The sequence below is a fragment of the Carassius auratus genome, chromosome 32 (assembly GCF_003368295.1).
Source record: "Carassius auratus strain Wakin chromosome 32, ASM336829v1, whole genome shotgun sequence".
Lineage (NCBI taxonomy): Eukaryota > Metazoa > Chordata > Actinopteri > Cypriniformes > Cyprinidae > Carassius > Carassius auratus.
In genome coordinates this window covers 30,510,052-30,529,239 of record NC_039274.1, presented here as the reverse complement: position 1 = coordinate 30,529,239, position 19,188 = coordinate 30,510,052, and the positions used below count along the sequence as shown (strand labels likewise).

At 40.3% G+C, this 19,188-nt stretch overlaps 1 protein-coding gene across 1 annotated transcript; it reads left to right on the top strand.

The window, feature by feature from the left end:
• Positions 1-1,690: 1,690 nt before the first annotated feature.
• LOC113052083 (cytochrome P450 26B1) lies at positions 1,691-18,066 on the top strand. Its single transcript, XM_026216396.1, has 6 exons — positions 1,691-2,643; positions 9,901-10,125; positions 12,967-13,242; positions 13,376-13,531; positions 15,103-15,384; positions 15,987-18,066. Exons 1-6 carry the CDS (start codon positions 2,440-2,442, stop codon positions 16,377-16,379), a joined length of 1,536 nt encoding a protein of 511 aa, XP_026072181.1. The 5' UTR covers positions 1,691-2,439; the 3' UTR covers positions 16,380-18,066.
• The last annotated feature ends 1,122 nt before the right edge of the window (positions 18,067-19,188 follow it).

Here is a 19,188-nt window from a genome sequence, read left to right as displayed (position 1 = left end):
CATTAGATTTATGTTTCAGATTAAAATCATTTTGTTCAGAACAACTACACCACTTGTTTCTGTTAAAATTGATTAAGATTCTTTTTTTTTTTTTTTTTTACAGTAACATGAACATAATTTATTTTATGTGCTAATGTGCTATTCAATAAGGGATTATTTCAGTATAATTCTTCTATCCAACGCTGGAAAACGTTAAATAATATATAGATGCATGGCAGTTTGCTCTGGAATGAGATTAAGAAGTTCCCTCGATCTCCGCTAGACGGCAGTATGACGTTGGGGGACGCATCCAGGTTGACAGCGGCAGACAGCGTGAGCGAAAGAATGTCTTAGAAAAATATCATTAAAAGACAGAAATCCCTTGCATTTCACAATGCAAACTCGGGGCAGGTTTACTTTGGCTTATAACAGATAGAAAAGCAAAATTAATAGGGGAGAGAATGCGTAAGCTTGCAGAAGTTGCACTACGTAAAAAAGAATGAAGAAATTAATGGAGAGTTTAAACTTACAGGCACGCGCTCGAGAGCTCTTCGCATTCATTTATAAGCGAATAGACAAATAACTATTATTTAAATGCATCCTTTCTAATATTATGAGAACTGTTGGGTTTCACGCAAGTAAACAGAAAATGACGCGCATCACTTCGTCTCTCATCCTGCGCATCCTTACGCTTCGGGTAGCAGGCTAAAGAGAGTGCACGAAACAGCTGGAGTTCTGCTCCGCAATGGTCGTCTCAGATGCTGAGAACAATTACATAACTGTCGTTGAGTAATTGTGATCGTAAGGTGATCGTAATTGAAACCACGTACCATCTGTAACAGATGACACCAGCACGAATCGGTCACTCAAAAAAGAAATCGCGCTCGACTGAGGTATCAGTGAGTTTGGCTACATCAGCACTTTGCCTTAAGTTCATTATTTATATAATTAACAAAAGTACTGCGATATTTATGACTTCATTACAGACTTACACAATAAACCTCAGCCTACTGTTTTGTTTAAAAAGACTTGAACATAGTTAACTGTGGTCGCCAAAATAGAGCCAGGGTTGCGCAAGACACATTTGAACAGATTAGCGCCCGAGTTTTTATTGAAGTTGTTTTAGAAATGTTGACCCCTGGAAAAGATGGGTAGACGGAAACCCATTTTTGAAGAAAAACAAATAACGAATGAATGAGTCAATGAATGAATCAGTGTGACTGTGAATATTCACAGGAGTAACTGATGCTCAGATCTGAACACTCAAGGCATTTGATGAAGTTATAAACTGATACTGACCAACGTGTCTATTATGGTGTGCTACTGAGTCCATGTAAGACAATGTAACACAGTTATAACATCACGTTTTATTTTTTCCTGTTTCTTTCTTTCTTTTTTTTGAACCAAGGGTTTAAATTCATGCTGAGTAATCAAGGTAGCTCAGTGTAACAGCATTATTAAGCCCATATGATTTAACCATATGCATATTCTGCGAGTGGCAGGTGATAAGTTCTGCAAAGTATGAGACGTAAAGTACTGAAAGTCTTCCTCCCTTTCTCTCTCTCTCTCTTTGGGCTCATCTCCAGGTCCCGCACGCTCCAGCGCCCGGCCCGTTCACTTTTCACCCCGCCTCAGTTCGGTGGGGTGGGGTAAGGGGGGAGCCGCTTGCACCCTGGCCGAATGCCGCCTCACTGCCTCCGCTATATAAACACACATTGGAAGCTCGCTGCGCGACTTGAACTCACATTGAGAAACTGTATGTGAAAAGAGAGAGAAAGAGAGAGAGAGAGAGAGCTAGAGCGCAAGAGAGCTAGAGAGTGAAACCGCATCAGAAAACGGGCTAGCCAGACCAGTCATCTGAAGATCTTTACTGCTCATAGGCATCAGACTTCGGAGGATTATTTCTCATTTATTTCTGCCTCTTCCTAATGACCATTACTTGATTTCAGTGCATTTAAAGAGATTATATCTAGCTTTCCTGTAAGATATTTTTTAAAATAATAAGTACAAACTTTTTTTTCATTTTTTTTTTCAAAAAGAAAATCAGAGCTAACTTTTTGTTAACTTGTTTTAACAAGTTTGGAATTTAGAACAACATTTCTAAATCAAGTTTGAAGTTTAACAGGTTCACGTCAAATTTGCATTTTAAAAAAATCTACTGAAAAATCGCGGGAATATTTTCAAAGCGATTTGCATAATCTAAAATGATATATAAACATTTAAAATCGATTTGTTATATCCATCATTGTGTTAATTAAACACTTTATTCGTTTACTTTTCATTAGAAAACTTTGCGCTGCCTTTTGGTGAAAGATTCTTCTGAGCTAATTTTACTGTTCAGAATAATTGTTGCAATTCCTATATAACACATTAAGTCACTCAAATATTCCAGAGAAGACTCAACCACTGTAGTGCTCATCACTCCATATTTTTGATATAAGTCCCCGGACGTTCACAGCCATGCTCTTCGAGAGTTTTGACCTTGTCTCGGCGCTGGCGACGCTGGCTGCGTGTTTAGTGTCCATGGCACTTCTTCTGGCCGTGTCCCAGCAACTCTGGCAGCTGAGATGGACCGCAACACGGGACAAGAGCTGCAAGCTGCCTATGCCCAAGGGCTCCATGGGGTTCCCCATCATTGGAGAAACATGCCACTGGTTCTTTCAGGTAAGCGCTCCATCTCCATGTGTCTTTCCAAATTTCCATTCGCCTTGCTGTCGCACGCACACCGCCCCGGTGCGCGCCAGGCACCGCGGATTCATGCGCTCACGAATGTATATTCTCCCTGCAGTTACCTGGGCTATTAAAGACGTATCAAGCGTAGGATAACATCCACTAATGCTTTTCGCACGTGTGCGCTCGAACGCAATATTGCGCTTTAAAAAGCGAACTGCCTGCAGGTTAGTTGTTCCCACGTGTGCAATTTCATCCGTGCCATATTTCCATGGTGTTAATAAGTTGTCTGTTTTAGATAGCCAAAAGTTTTTGTTTCATATAGCCAGTTCTCAATCCACGTGGAACAACCTGTTTGCGGCTGCCAAGAAAGGCGCGCTCCGTTCCAGAAATATTGTAGTCTTTGGCTTCCGATGAGCGCGAGAACACAGCCACTGCGCACCGCTTGTCAAAGCGGGCATAAACTCCTCTTGACGCGCAGGCTGGGCTTGATCGCGAGGGCAGGTAGTGTCGCGCTCTCACTGAGCTTCTGTGTAATTACGCGCGTCGGTTACTTTACACGACCGCGCATGGTGCGCATACAGTAATCTTCAGGGAGTCTCTGTGAAATATTCCTTAATACATCAGGGAAGTTTGTGAACGCTCACACGGCTGGTATTATAACAAAGAAAATAAGATAAAACAATTAAAAGTAGCATTTCACGAACCTAAGGTGTAAAAAACCCCAAAAAACATCCATGTAGTAAAAATCGTAAATAAATGTCTTAGGAATTATTTCCATAATAAATCCATGGTAAGCATTAGGATGTTCCTGGACATTGGCTTACAGTAGCTGGAGTGGGTTGCTTTTAACTGAGATTTGCTGAGATTCAGTAAGTAGGAATGTCCTGGTCTGAGTGGTGTACAGATCAAATTATCTGGTCAGGAATAGATTCTCCAAAGATGGAATTCCAGGAGAGATTTTCCATGCAGCTGGCAGACTCTCTACAAAAACAAACAGGCTTGTCTGCATTTCAGAGTTATATATTTAAAATCAATAGGATTTGGTCTGGTCCATTTTTGCCAAATTTGTGTCATTTCTATAGCGGGAGGCATGACTCCAAGAGCTACTGTGCAAACTTACAGTTTGAAATGTTGATCTCTGTCCTTCTTGTGCTTCTGAAAACATGCATTGCTTTCTAACAATCTGTGTATTCTGATACATTTAAGACAACCCCTTCAATTTGTCAGGTAGCTGCTTTTGTGGTCCACATCTCTCTCTGTTAGTCTCAGCAGAGCAGCAGTTGAATCCTAAATTGGGTTGAATCTGTGACTGACAAAGATGTATGGACTCAAGAAGAGTGTATTTCTTTATTTATTTTTGTGCTCTTTTGCGGCGGTTCTGTTGTTTTGAATTATGAAATTATTGTAGAATTTGTCTGTGTATGAATTTTCAATTGACCACAAAAAATATCTGGCCAGAACTTTTTTTTGTCCTCTTAACCATGCTCCAAGTTTTGCTGATATAACCGTATGGAGCATAAATGAACAGTGACTATGCCTGGGCTATTACTGTTTAATTTTGTGCTGATCAGTTATGGTGAGTTCAGACTTAACATTAATAATGTTCATTATATAAGCACAAATTCCTTTGCAGTTCACCCAGTGGGCAACCCTCCCTTACCTCTATCCCACATCTCCAGCTTGACCTAAATTGCTCCAGTCTGGGTGGCAATAAAGCTGCCCACCAGGGGGTCAAAAACACACCCTCACCCTGGGACAAAGACTACATGGCTTGGGCCTCTGATCAGAATTCCAGCGAGCATGGCGTATAGAGACCTGGAGGATTTAGGAACAGTCTTCCAGCAACCCCTCTCTCTTGCTTTCTGGCTTTCTCCTGGGGCTTGTCAGAATTAGGGAGCATGAAACGGGCATGACTGGCACCAGTGTGGTGTGGCCCCTTTTTCACCTCTGGAACGCACCACCAACCCCTCAAACAGCCTCTTGTCTTTAGGAACAGGGGACGGGGAGTGAAAGCGAAGGGGGCTTGGCAGCAGTAGTGGGAGGAGGAGGAAGGTAGAGGGATAGAAAAGAGAAGAAAAGGGGGTCCCGGGGTGAGCACTCACACTGCACTGAACAACCATAATCTCTCTCCACAAAGTGTTTCCAGGTCAAAGGGAAGCCTATTCTCTCAGCTCGGCCACATTTAGGTTCTTTGCGCTTGTCTCGTGAGCACTGGTGTTCCCTCTGCTTTAAGTGAAACCGTTTCTCTCTGATGGCGATTGCTGATTCTCACTGCTTTGCCCGAAATTCCCATATCTCATTTCATTTATGCAGAGCCATGTGCCTCTGAGAACACCCTCTTTGGCAGGTACACCCAAGGGTGACTGATGGCCAAATAATGGGACCTCAAGCCCTACTGCCTCTGCTTGCTTTCCCCCTCTCTCTTTGCAGAAATTCTGTCTATACCCCAAATGGAGACGGGCCAACGCACACATCCTGAGAGATTCCAACGGGCTATTTCAGTAAATGGACATATTATCTTTATTTACGCTGAGACTGTGGGTCAGCATATGGAGAGCTCCTCCCGCGCCATTACCTGCCACTCTGAACCAATAAACACAGCAGCCCCCAGACTAAGACATGCAGACACACACACACGCACACACACACACACATGGATATAGACAAGGGTCAGGATAATGAGTGATACAAATAAAGAGCACGGAGCAGAATGATGTGCCAAGGAAAACTTGCTGTACACTTTTCAATTCCCTCCGCTCCATCCATCTTTCTTTTCTTCTTGCCTTCTTCATGGCAGTCTTACAACGAAGCTGCATATGAATTGCAACCCCCCCCCCCACAGTCCCTCACGTAGCACCCCTGTGTTCAAGTGAACCGTAGCTGATCTGAATAAATATAATTAAAAGGGTTATTTTGTGATCTTAATAAAGGGGTCATTTGTATAACATTTCCACTGGCACACAAAGGCTACATTTATGTAGCGGGAGGCTCGCCTGGTGTCCAATTTACACAGAAATGTGTATTTTTAGTCCTGTGCACTCTGTGTGGATAGGGCCAGTGGAAAAAAGCGGTCCTCTTTATTGCGCCCCCTTGTAAAATATCTGATAAATTTCTTTTCAAAATAAAGGAAACTATTGAATGTGGCGAGTTAACCCTCTCACCTCCAGAGGCAGAGAACAGGCGCGTTTTGTGTGAGGTCGAAGAGCATAAAACTGAACACACACATGAAATGTAAACACATCTGACCTGTTCAGCCGTTTTAAAATACAAGAATATATTATTCGTTTTGCCTATTTATCGTCCTATCTATTTAATTCTGATTTTAAGGCTTTAAATACGTCAAGGAGAAAAGTGCTGAAAACTATGCAGCTGCACGAGCTTCTGACACAGACTGACCCTGTGCAGTTTATTGTCTTCAAGCGCTGTCTGACATGTGTTTTGCGGTCCAAATGAATGTGGAAAGCTTTTCGGTCTTATCGCTGAAGATCATCTAAACTCAACCTCTAACGGAGTTCTTGAACCCAGTCTGCCTTCGCTCAAAATAAACTGTCTGTTATTTGACTGACAGCCGATTTCACTTGGTTTTTAAGAAAACAAGCTTGAAGCAAACGAAGTCACTATGACCATAGATGCGTGACCATAGAAGTGAACGGATGCACCAGCCGCATACATGTGTGTGTGTGTGTTTGACAGTGCGAGTAAGCTGCAGATTATTACCTCATCGCTTTTCCAGGGTGTGTGGAGCTTTTGTGCGTCAGTGACCCTTTTGGTTTTTTGGTTTTATTTTCGTTCTCTGCACATCTGAGCTTCTGTGGCCTTGTGAAATGAAGGAGGACATTTCTCACCTTCTAGCCAAATGACTTCTGCTTGGCCAAGCCCAGCGAGTTTGTCTCCTCATTTTGCCTCACGACCTGTTCTGCTATTTGCAACGCGGAGTCACTTTTCTACCAAGCAGACTGTGATCATTAAACCATCTTAAGCACATTTTCTTATGCTCACCTCACTGTCAATCACCATCCTAATCACATTTTCTTATGCTCACCTCAATGTCAATCACTTCCAAGCAAGAAAACCATTACCTTTTCCCATCTTTTGCACTTTTTTCCCCCTTTGTACTACACAGGTCAGAAATGGATCCTCTCTGGCTGCCCTTCTGTGTACACTTGTTTCAGAGGGATGGCCCCTACATGTGTAAATACACACATGCAGATGTGAGAAATGTATATGTGTTTTTGCTGATGTAGTGTGTGACCATACATTGCATACTTTCACTACTCATGGAGAGGTGGAGAAAAGGCCTCTGCCTTGTAAGGATGACAGCATGTTCCCATAATTATCAAACACACCAAGTTCACGCAGGTTACACAATGTCAGAAAAGAAATCATCTGAAATACGACAGATCGAAGACCATAAACAAACATAATATAATAAAAATTTCAAGTTGACTTTTGCGTAAATGTGTTTATACACTGAAATCAACAGAGAGAAGGTTAGAGAGTGGCCTTATGTCGGGCATGTGTGAAAGACAGCCTTGTTCTGGATCTGTCAGGTTAAAAACGGCTCCTTTCTCTCTCATACTGACTGGTCCCACTGCTGGGAGGTGAGCATGCACACACAAAATCATCCATCATCACACACACTCAGTTCTCACCACGTGGTGAAAGATACTACATTTATTTTCCCCTGCTTCCCCTGCATTGCTTTTGGATGTGTGTGTGCATGTGGTTGTTCATGTCAGCATTACCTCTTGCCCTCACACTCACCTGATATGTGAAATCCTCAGTGTCTTTAAGCATAAACTGACTGTGAGCTGGCCAATGAACATTTCTCTCACCCCACACAGTGGCTGTGCCCCCTGTCTAACACCTGGCGAGGTCCTGGGATGTCATGTGTCTATTTGGCCATGGACAGAGTTCCTCTGGGGGAATCTTTGGTCATACTGTTTTAGAAAAAAAGTCTTACAGTGTTTCTGACTAAACCGTGTTTTTCTGAAGTAGGAACTGGTCGGTTATGAATCTAGAATCAGGAATTATTTCACCTCCTTCCAACGAAGAACCAAAAATGTTTGAATATTGCATAATCCCCCAAAACTATAAAACCCAAAACAGGCTTTTGCTGGAAAAATTGTGAAAACTGAGCAAGAAAAGTGTGAAAGTGTGAAATATGGTTCAATCGTCCACCACTGCAGATTTTACAGCCATATTTTCTGCCACATGTTCAGCCAGTTCTGGTTAAACTTTGGCTGTTGAGAAAGTGAGGCGTAATCCCCTTTTGTCTGCCCTTGTCTACCCTCGGTGTGCATATATCTCGTAGTCTGATTTTATAATCTCACAATTTAACTAAGCCGATAACTTATTATAGGATTGTAGGGGCCAAGGTGCCATGTGGGTCATAAGACATTAGCTAAGTCTTCAGACATCTCAGCCAGTCGTGAGCCAAGGTTGTCATTTATGGTCTCTGATATTATGGAGGTGTTGGATGTGTCAGTCAGCCAAGGTCAAAGGTCAGAAGAGAGTAAAAAAAAAAGAAGAAGAAAAAATAGTGAAGTTAAGAGAGAACTAAAGCTTCCATCATGCGCTCTTTAATGTTTGCTGACGTACTGCATGTTATCAAATTTCAATGGCAAGATATCATTCATTAACTAATCTGTTCATTTGTTTATATATAGAGGTGAGAAACCCAGCTTCTGGCCACAAGTACACAAAAAGGGGTGGAACGCTTATTTACCCATTTCTAAAGAGACTGGTTGCTGGACTAAGAGCAGACAGGAAGGGCGCCTGGGAAGTACTTGCGATCATAGTTAAAGCAGCAATTTGCTCAGGACATGTCCCTCATATTTGAGATCAGGAGATGGTGGGAATGTGAATGTGACAAGAGCTATTTTGTCCATAAACATATATTTTAAAACACATATATAAAGAGACTATACAATGTTCATATAGCATGCTGAGCTGAAGCATGGATGCAGAAGTGTATTCAGACTAGTTTCTCTTAGCCAAACAGGGAGAAAAAGCATTGCATGCTGCTAAATTTATCCTTGCAAATAAGAGTATGAGTGTTGGAGTATGCTCGATGAAACTGGTCACAAATTTTGGTGGGGGGGGGGGGGGGTTTGGCAAGGGGAGCAAACAGCTCTAATGCCACTTCCTGCCATGGGGTCAGTATGTGTGTGTGAGGCTGAGAGGTTACAGGCTGTCTTTATGTGCTCAGCAGAAGTCTCAAGGGCCAGAGGCAATTACTATGTGTTATACAGAGCAACTCATTCCAGAGCTAAGAGTCTTTTTTCATGTTCATAATTTTACTCAACTAGACTTGAATGTGCATGACGAATAAAAATGTGTTTTACTTTAGCATTGTGCAAAATAATGTATTTATTTACACTGTATTTGTTTATGCTCTAAATACATCATGTGTAAATACACAGTGTTAACAAAGTCAGGCGGATTCAGGTTTATGTCTCCTGGTCTGAGAAAGCCTGAAGTGTGTTTCTGTAACCCTTTAACACCCCTTTTAGATGTTTGGGGTAATCACTCTGCTAGTTCTTAAATTGTAGAGGTGAAGGGGTTAAAGGTGAACATTTGCAGGATGTACTGGATTCCTTGCTGATTAGCACTTTCAGCCAATCTTTCACACAACACACCAACTTCTTAGAGCTAATGGCTGTGCTCATACTCATTAGATCACGTCTCTCAGCGTGATCCCGAAGGCTAAGCCTGAGCCCTTTCTAGCTAAAGCTAACCCAATTGCATAAAGAATGCTGTGAACACAATTTCTACTGAGGGGGCCCCACTTGCAGAAGGCCCCCAACACACAATTTTATGGGTTATTGCTAGGCTAAAAACTTATAATGTCACTGAAACTACAAAGGTAATAATTCTGTCTAATGTATGGTTTGAAGCCAACAAAAATTTTGTTCTTGACAAAAAATGTATCATAAAAAACACAGTGACAATGTTTCAGGCAAGTTGGTTACTGTACAGTATTATGTATTTTTTTTAAATATAATAAAAAAATATAATCTTTAAATATAATCTTAATATAATATATAAAAATATAATATATTTTTTCCTCACAGATGGCCAATCGACACATTTTTATTTACTGTAGCAGTTTGCCATTTTTTCCTTTTAACAGTTTTTACACTGTAACATCAAATGCATATTCTAATTTGATTTACTAATCTGTTCCACTGTTTAATCTGCAACTAATATTTTTTCTTCTTCTTGCTCCCGCTTCTCTTTTTTTAGGGTGCAGGTTTCCATGCATCAAGGAGGCAGAAGTATGGGAACGTATTCAAGACTCACCTGCTGGGACGGCCGCTCATCCGGGTCACGGGGGCAGAGAATGTGCGAAAGGTTCTGATGGGAGAGCACAGCCTGGTCACTGTGGACTGGCCCCAAAGCACCAGCACTCTACTGGGTCCCAACAGCCTGGCCAACTCTATAGGAGACATCCATCGCAAAAGGAGAAAGGTAAGATCCATATATGGTTGTTTAGCACTCATATGTAGTCTTGTTATGTGTGGGAACCATCCTTATCTCCTAATGGAGGGTTTTTGTGTGCACTCTTGTCCCTGCCTTGCCAATGAAAAATGTTTTGAATTTGTGAAAGGACAAAATAGAGTAAGAACGAGAGATGCAGTGAAAGAAGCAAGATAGTAGGGCAAATAGAAAGGGCTGTGCAGGTTCAGATTTGGAGACAGATACCCACAATACATTGCTCCCCTGCTCATTATTGTTACACATAACAGTCTGCTCACAATGGAGGATTATGCTCATAACTAGATTCCCCTCAAATCCAACCCATTGTTCAGGGACAAAATAGCTTTTTTTTTTCTCTCTTCAGTCCCTTGGAGGCTTGAGTTTCACCCCACACACCTGTTCCATTGAGGGGTCAGTGGGGTGTAATCAGTCTGGTTAATCCTCCAGGTCCAGGGCCTCACGCAAACCCCCTAATGACTGCTAATTAGTCAGCCAGCCTCAGACGGACAAAGACCGCCTTATGAACCCCCTTCAGCCAGGTTTCAGTGTCCTGCTCTGCACACAAATGTCATAAATATATTTTCATTTGTTCTTCAACCTCTCTGGAGGCATACATACTCGAAATGTATGTTCATCAACACAACCTATTAGAGCCTCTGAGCTCTCTGGGACGTCCTGTTCAAGGCATGACATTTGCGAAAGAAAATAATTTCCTGTAAATGTCTCTTTGAAGACCATTACTACACATATATATGTGTACTGGAAAGACGCTGAATGCAAGCATTAGATCCAAATGGCGTTGTGAGCTTGGGATGTAGCTATAATTATATAATTTCCTAGAAAAAACAATTCATATTTGATTTAACTGGCTTTGTATTGATGGAGATTCTTAATGAAAGATCTTCCATGTCTTTATCTTTGTGCTGCTCACTAACAAGATGCACAACAGCTCACTGAGTTATATAAGAAGCAACTAAATCACACTTGTCGATGAAGCTATAGATCAAAAGGCTGGCCCAGACTGTGGAATTGGTGAGGTGTTGAATTTATTAGGCTGGCCAGTAGAGGGCACAGGATCTTAATTCTGCACTCACCTGCCTACACAAACTGTTCTGGCTGTGAATGAGGGATTTTGCTTTAGTCAGCGGGGGAGAGAGAGAGCAAGATTGGAAAAGTAGAGAGAAGTGTAAAGAAAGTGAATGGTTTGGGGGAGAGAATAAAGAGGTCTTTACATTCTGGTCAAACCAGCAGCTTTGAGCAGTTTTATATAATTTAAGACATATGGAAATTATTAGGGTGGGGGAGTTTTAAAAGGCTGTGTGTGGAAAGTGCAGTACAAGAAGTCACGTTTTGTAATGAAGACAGGCGGCTGTTTTTTTCCCAGTAATGTTCAAATCCTGTATAATGGGGACTGGCATTAGTGGAGCTTGACTGACGCCTGTCTAGTACATAAAGACTCCTAAAAGGAAAATAGTAACCAAACCAATAAGCAGCATAAATATGGTGTTGTATTGCATATATTAAATTATGGGTAGTAGCTAAGAGAGATGTGTGACACAAACATATACATGGAAAAGGACACTGAAAACCAAATGTAAATCAGTGTGATATACGTTTTTAGTCTAGTTAGTTTAAAGTTAGAGATGAAGTGTTTCTGAGAAGAACAACACAGAAAGGAGACGCAAAGAAATGCGTCTTGGAGAGAGAAAGTCAGACGGAGAGACAGGAGGAGGACACATAAGTCTCCACCCCTCCCTTCCCTTTACTACTGTGGAAAAAAGTGGGGCGGACACAAGATATCTGGAATGAGATGGCATATAAAAAGTGCTATTGTTAGTCGTCGGCACTGGAACATGGATGTTATTTCACTAAACAAACCAGCACAACTGAGGTATTAGAAATGTGCTGCTGCGGCCAGGAAAATCTTACCGTCGCCTCTTACCCTCACTGCTGATGTAGAGGGAACTCTCTCAGATATTCTGAGAGTGAGGTGGAGGTAGGGGAGTGGCAGTTAAAAGTACGAGCAGGTCGTAAATAGTGAGGACTTCAGAATTAATGAGAATGTTCCATGCTTTAACATGCACTTCATGCAGCCTTCAGGTGCTGACTATGGCTTCACGATAATATTTTAAGGAAAATTTCTTGCCTGTAGAGCACAGACGCGCCGGATTGTGATGGATGATGTGATTCATGGGCCAGCAGCATTGTGGGACATGTAGTTCAGCAGTGCAGGTCCATAAGCCTGAGTCAAAAACAAGTCAGTCTTGGAACAGTGCAACTCTGTTTTCATGCAATATACATGTAGATACAAACTCTTAAATAATATTGCCATCAGTCAGTTTCAAACATCTGGACAGGTTCATAAACCTGCATGTTTTTGGAAGCAGATCCCTTCCTCTGCTATCTTGGGCTAATCAGATTATGTCCTGGGCTCTTTGGTAAAACACATGAAGAAGTGACATACAGCCAAGTATTGTGACCCATACTAAATGTGCTGCATTTAACCCATCCAAAGTGCACACACACACAGCACTGAACACACACCTGGAGCAGTGGGCAGCCACCTGGGGAGCAGTTGGGGGTTCAGTGTCTTGCTCTAGGGCACCTCAGCTGGATATTGCCTGCCCAAGACTCGAACCCATAACCTTAGGGTTAGGAGTCAATCTCTCTAACCATTAGGCCATGACTTCCCTTAAGAAGATGTAGTTTTGGGACTTGCAGCTATAAATGTTTAAAATCCTCATCTGATTGCAAAACTATTCATCATGTCATATTTGTTCTCTGTTGATGCAATCACAGCAGACTGATCGCGTTTTCAATTGTGTTTCTCAGATCTTTGCTAAAGTCTTCTGTCATGAGGCTCTGGAGAGCTACCTGCCCAAGATCCAGCGGGTCATTCAGGAGACCCTGCGGGTGTGGAGCTCCAATCCAGACCCCATCAATGTTTATCAGGAGTCCCAGCGGCTCTCCTTCCACATGGCAGTGCGTGTCCTCCTGGGTTTCCGCGTCTCTGAAGAGGAGATGCACAGTCTTTTCAGCACTTTCCAGGATTTTGTGGAGAATGTTTTTAGCCTTCCCATCGACCTGCCGTTTAGTGGTTACAGGAAGGTAAAATGTCTATATGTGTTGTCTAAATCATTTTTAAAACAGAGAAAGGGAATGAATTGTCTCTGCACAATATGTACACAGTGATAGATCAACAAATAGACTTCAACTAATAAACGTTTTTGTACATTTGCAGGGTATTCGTGCAAGAGACTCACTCCAGAAAAGCATAGAAAAAGCCATCAGAGAGAAACCTCTCCACACACAGGGGAAGGATTACACTGATGCTCTTGATGTGCTTCTAGAGAGCGCCAAGGAGAACAACACAGAGCTTACAATGCAGGAGCTGAAGGTGAGCGGAGCACCACTGATACACTACGGCTCTGTAGACAACAAAAATCATGATATTTAAAAACAAACATAGTGGAAAAAACATATAATGAATCTATAATGCAAGAGAAATGTTGATTATATATGTTAAGCATAATGATAATAAAACTATTAATATTTGTTTTCATCAGACAACACACTAATATCAAACTGTACTGGATTCAAATGTGAGCTCTTCTTGTGCACTTTGCCTACTGAGCACTATTTGTGTTGTGTGTAAGTGACTGTTTAGACGGTTGTAGCATATGTAGTCTTTAAAATCTGTGATAAAGAGAGTTTCCACTTCTTTTGGGATGCTGTCTTAAAAGGCAGCTGACTAGGTAGGCAGAAGAAAGCGAGGCAGTCAGTTTTAAAAAAAACAAATAACCACTTGTGAAGTCTTACTGAAACTGAGATATTTTATCAGTTGTTTATGTCTTTTTAATGCTGTACCTTACACATCTGTAAATCTGGTCATGGTTTTCACCACGCAGTTATCCTCACAGTCTCTTTTCAGTGTGAGGAGGTCAAATTGTGATTGCATATTATTGCTAAACAGGAAGTCAACACTGTGATATTGAGAGGCTTGTAGCGACTCTCTGGCAGCGCACTTTACCCACTGACTGCTCTCTTTATTTCTCTTCTCTCTCTACTGCTCAAATCTCTAGTCGCATATTCAATCCGGGATGACAGACATTTAATGACACAGATAATAGTCAATAAATGCTTCCCTGTGGGCTATTGCTCCTGGTTATTTCACTCCACTCAGATGTTTCAGCTTTTTTCTTTTGTAAGGTACATGTGTAGTGTTCTCAGGAGTGGCTCCCAGGCCTGTCAACAGCACCTCACTGGCAAGCATTTAAAAAAGTGAAGGATAGAAAAAAAACCTGTGTGAGATAGCTGCCGAACCTTAAAGAAAAAAGAAGAGAGAAGGAAAGAAAAGAAATAAAGAAGCACCATCCTAAGAATTCAGAAAAAGTCAGATTGCAGTGAAGTAGCTGACTAGAGAAAATATATAATATACACACCTGTTCAGAAGTTTATTTTCAAGAAATTAATACATTTATTCAGCAAAGATGCAGTAAAGCCATTCAGAATTTTGCAATATGTTTCTATTTCTAATAAAAAATGCTGTCCCTTTGAACTTTGTTTATATCAAAGAATCCAAAGAAGAAAAAAAAAGGTTTCCACAAAAATATTAAACGCCAGATCATTGATAATAATAAATCTTTCTTTGAGCACCAGATCAGCATTGTAGAATGATTTCTGAAGGATCATGTGACACTGAAGACTTTAGTAATTGCTGCTGAAAAATCAGTTTTGTCACAGAAATAAATGACATTTTAAAAAATTTAAAATAGAAAAGTTATTTTAAATTGTATACTCCACAAGAAGTTGATACAAGAAGTATCAATGATATATTAAAATAAATTATGACCGTTTTATCACAGTAATCAAACCACAAGTCTTCAGTAACAGATGTCAACGTGCCAGAATATTAGTGTCAAAAATCTATATGTCATTTAGTCACAAATCTCTCTCTTTCTCCCTCAGGAGTCCACTATTGAGCTGATCTTCGCTGCTTTTGCCACGACAGCCAGTGCCAGCACGTCTCTGATCATGCAGCTGCTGCGACACCCTGCAGTGCTGGAGAAGCTGCGTGAGGAGCTGCAGAGTTGCGGTCTGCTGCATGACGGCTGTCTGTGCCAGGGTGAACTGCGACTGGACAGCATTGTTAGCCTCAAGTACCTGGACTGCGTGATCAAAGAGGTCCTGCGTCTGTTTGCCCCTGTGTCTGGAGGTTACCGCATTGCCACGCAGACCTTTGAGCTGGATGTGAGTTGTTGAAGATCTGCAGCTACTTTAACCCAAAAACAAAAATTGTGTCATCATTTACTCACCCTCATGTTTTTTTTATTGTTAGAAACATATTGTTCAGATGTTATAAGGACAAAATAATCATAATAAGTAATCGGGGTACAGTGTTATTGTACAGTGTTCTTCAAAATATAAAGAAAAAAGAAAGTTATTCGAGTTGGGAAATACTTGACGATGAGTAAATGATGTCGGAATTATGCAATTTTTATTTATTTATTATGCTTTAAATGATTTGTATTGTTGTTAATGTTAATGCACAACTGTTTTATCCTCATAACCAGTGTTAGTTTCGTATTCTTTCTATACTATTATATTATTCATTAATATTTTTAATTAGCTTTTGTCTTTATCTTGTAAGTTTTAAAAGTAATTTTAGTGTTTTTGTTTTGCACTTTTGTCATTTTATTTCAGATAGTTGCCTTCAGTTAGTAGTTTCTCATCTAATATTTATATTTTATTTTCATATTATATAGTTATTCATATTAAATGTTGTTTTTAATAGGTTTAGTTTTAGTTAACACAGTAACAACAGTTCTAACTCCCTTTTGCCTGTCTCTCAGGGTGTACAGGTACCCAAAGGTTGGAGTGTCATGTACAGCATCCGTGACACCCACGACACCTCGGCTGTGTTCAAGGACGTGGAGGCCTTTGACCCGGACCGGTTTAGCCCAGAGCGGTGCGAGGATCGCGAGGGCCGCTTCCACTATCTGCCCTTCGGCGGTGGCGTTCGCTCCTGCCTCGGCAAGCAGCTGGCCACTCTCTTCCTCAAACTCCTAGCCGTGGAGCTCGCCGGAGGGAGCCGCTTCGAACTGGCCTCCCGGACATTCCCACGCTTGATTTCGGTCCCCGTGGTGCACCCCACCGACGGCCTTCGTGTGAAATTCTTCGGCCTTGACTCCAATCAGAATCAGATCATGGCCAAGTCGAATGAGATGTTGGATGTCACCGTGTGACAGACTGGGCAGAAGAAGAAAAAGACTTTATATTCTGAGCTGTCACCTGAAGTTCAAAAGACTCTCATTTGCCAAAAATGTATAGTCTATCATTTGTAAAGAAGTATATCATAAATATATAAATTGAACTGAACGTACTGCTGCATCAGGACAGCACAAGAGGAAGTTTTCAGAAAAGAAGAGGTGAAAGGGACAGTCATATAAGCCGATGTCGATGTCACAGGGTCTTGAGATGAGAAGTTTTGTGTGAGTGTTTTTTATGGATGCTGAGTTCATTACTATGTATATACAGTATGTGTGGATTCTGTGTGTGTAAATACATTACGTTTTCTTGTGCGAATGTACGTGTGTGCCGGTTTGCATGTGGACAGGTTGTTTTTCAGCTAAGGTATTAGCAGTTAAAGTAGGCCGTGCAAACTAGAATGAATGGGAGGATTGTGTAATTTACTCAGGTGTGTTAGCAGTACAGAAGGAGCTTTCAGACTAACCCAGTACTTGTTATACATGCTCTGTACATAAGTGACAATTCATAATATTATTTTTAAGAGAGCGTGTAAAGGAGGCGAGCGATGAACAGAGATATATGACTAGACAGAGACTTTAGGAGAAAATGGACCTGTCTCAAAACAAGCTATAGAGGGAATGAGGGTCTCATTCCTGCTGCAAATCCTACGTCTGAAGACATTTATTTAAAAAAACAAGCAAAAAACAAAAAAAAACAAGTCATAACTGTCGTATATGCTGCTTTGGGAGTCGCTTTTTATTTAAATGTTGCCATCTGACCTCTGCAAAGAGGTTCTTTCCTTTTTCTGCTCCACTTCAATATTAGGAAAAAAAATACTGAACATACAGTGAACATACAGTAGATGATGGTGGAACTGATTGAACAATCATCAATCAGTAACTCTATATACCACAAATCAGGAGAGTTTTCTTGAGGCAGTTGGGTGAGAGGCACTAGTTCCCTCATTTCATCTACAGGCCACACAAAGGACTGTACTTTGATAAAATATGCCACTGATCTTTTTTTTTTTTTTTTGGAATGAATTAATGAATGGATTAATATCTGCTGCTTTCAGTGTACCATTTTCTAACAGAGAGTAGATTGCTATACCTTCAGCTAACGTTTTGCTATTTCTAAGCGAATGTTGTGAGTTCAGGAGGGATTTCACCTATTAGAATGCCATGGGTAAAGCATATTTGCATTGTCTAATATCCTAATATTCCTGCTATTATTATTATTATTGTAATAAATCTTATTTTAAGTGCTATTTTTGTTATATTTCGGAATAGAGTTCTAGTATAAGTCTGTTGGTAAATACTGTTCTATTTAGAATGATATGGATTTCACTTATACTGTATTGTACACAGTGTTTAAATGTTAATATGGTTTTATTTTATTTTAATAATTATAATTCTTGGTTATCATTATTATCATTGCATTTAGTTAATATTAATAAACAGAAGCACTTGCGAGGTATGTTATTTTTTTTGGAGTGCCATGTGACTACATGTTCTGTTCTTTTCTTGATTGTTGAGTTTGTACATATATTTTATTCCTTTTTACAAATCCACATTTCACTTAGTTCAAACATGAATGTTTTCCCCTCCTTTTTTGTTACAGTGATTCTTAAATGTACCTGATAATTTTATAAAGCCTTGTAATAAACTATAATGTGAAAATCAATAATTCAGTCCTAATTCTTTGCTATGATCTCGCCTCATTCTGCTTAACAACATTAACAGCTTCCTTTGCCAAATAACTCAAGGGTATCTGGATGTGTTTTGAACTTTATAATGTTTTTTAATTATGGCTAAATATTTTAATTGTTAGCCACATGTGTGTCTGTTTTACATCACCTAGGAACCACAGGATACCCCTTTGATGGTTTGCAGTTACATTTTGCGAAAAACGCTGATCGCTTTGATGTTTGAGTGTTTTGATTTGTTGATTCTTGATGTTCAGACCTTTGTGTTTGTATATATATGCACAATAAATATACAATGAAGTAACAATACACATTGTAAACTGACAATACACAACTTTATGTTTTCACCCAGTACTTACAGTAGTGATATGGAAACACACACACACGCACACTAGAGAGAATTCAACAAACAACAGCTTTATTCAATAGACACCAGATGTGTTGACCAGCACTCACTTCAAAGAGCTGCCTTAGCACACAAACAACCATCCTCACCAGGCATGTTCTCATTTTTGCTTTGGAGTCTTGCTTATTCACTTATGGCTTTCTTTGTTTTTCAATAATTATGGCATGCTGTTCGGTTATTAAAATCATCCAAGTATGCCCTAAAAGCATTCTGGAAGTTGAAGTCAAGTAGATGTGACTAGTGATACTTTGCATGAAAGGATAATGCCTTAATCTCAATATGTCTTTCATATGGACTTTCACAGATTTTCTTTGAATATAGCTTAATAAATATTTAATGATATTGATCCATGGTGTAAGTGAAAGCAGAATAACTCAAGAGAGGAACATCCTGGACCACAGGAAAGCTTATCTATGCTATCACTTTCTGGTTTCTCATTAGAGATCACTAATGGGGTCACTTCCTCTTCCCTTGATCTAAATTTCAGCATTGATCAAGTATGTTGATGATTATTCCATTAAATATAAAAAGCTAAGTCAAAAGTTCAATAGAAGTTACAGAGACATTCAGAGTTACAATAGAAAAACTTCCTGTAAGTTATTATTTTTTCCCTCCTTAAAAAAAATAAAAATAATACATATTATTTTATTATATACATGCATAATATACACACACACACACACACAAATATCTA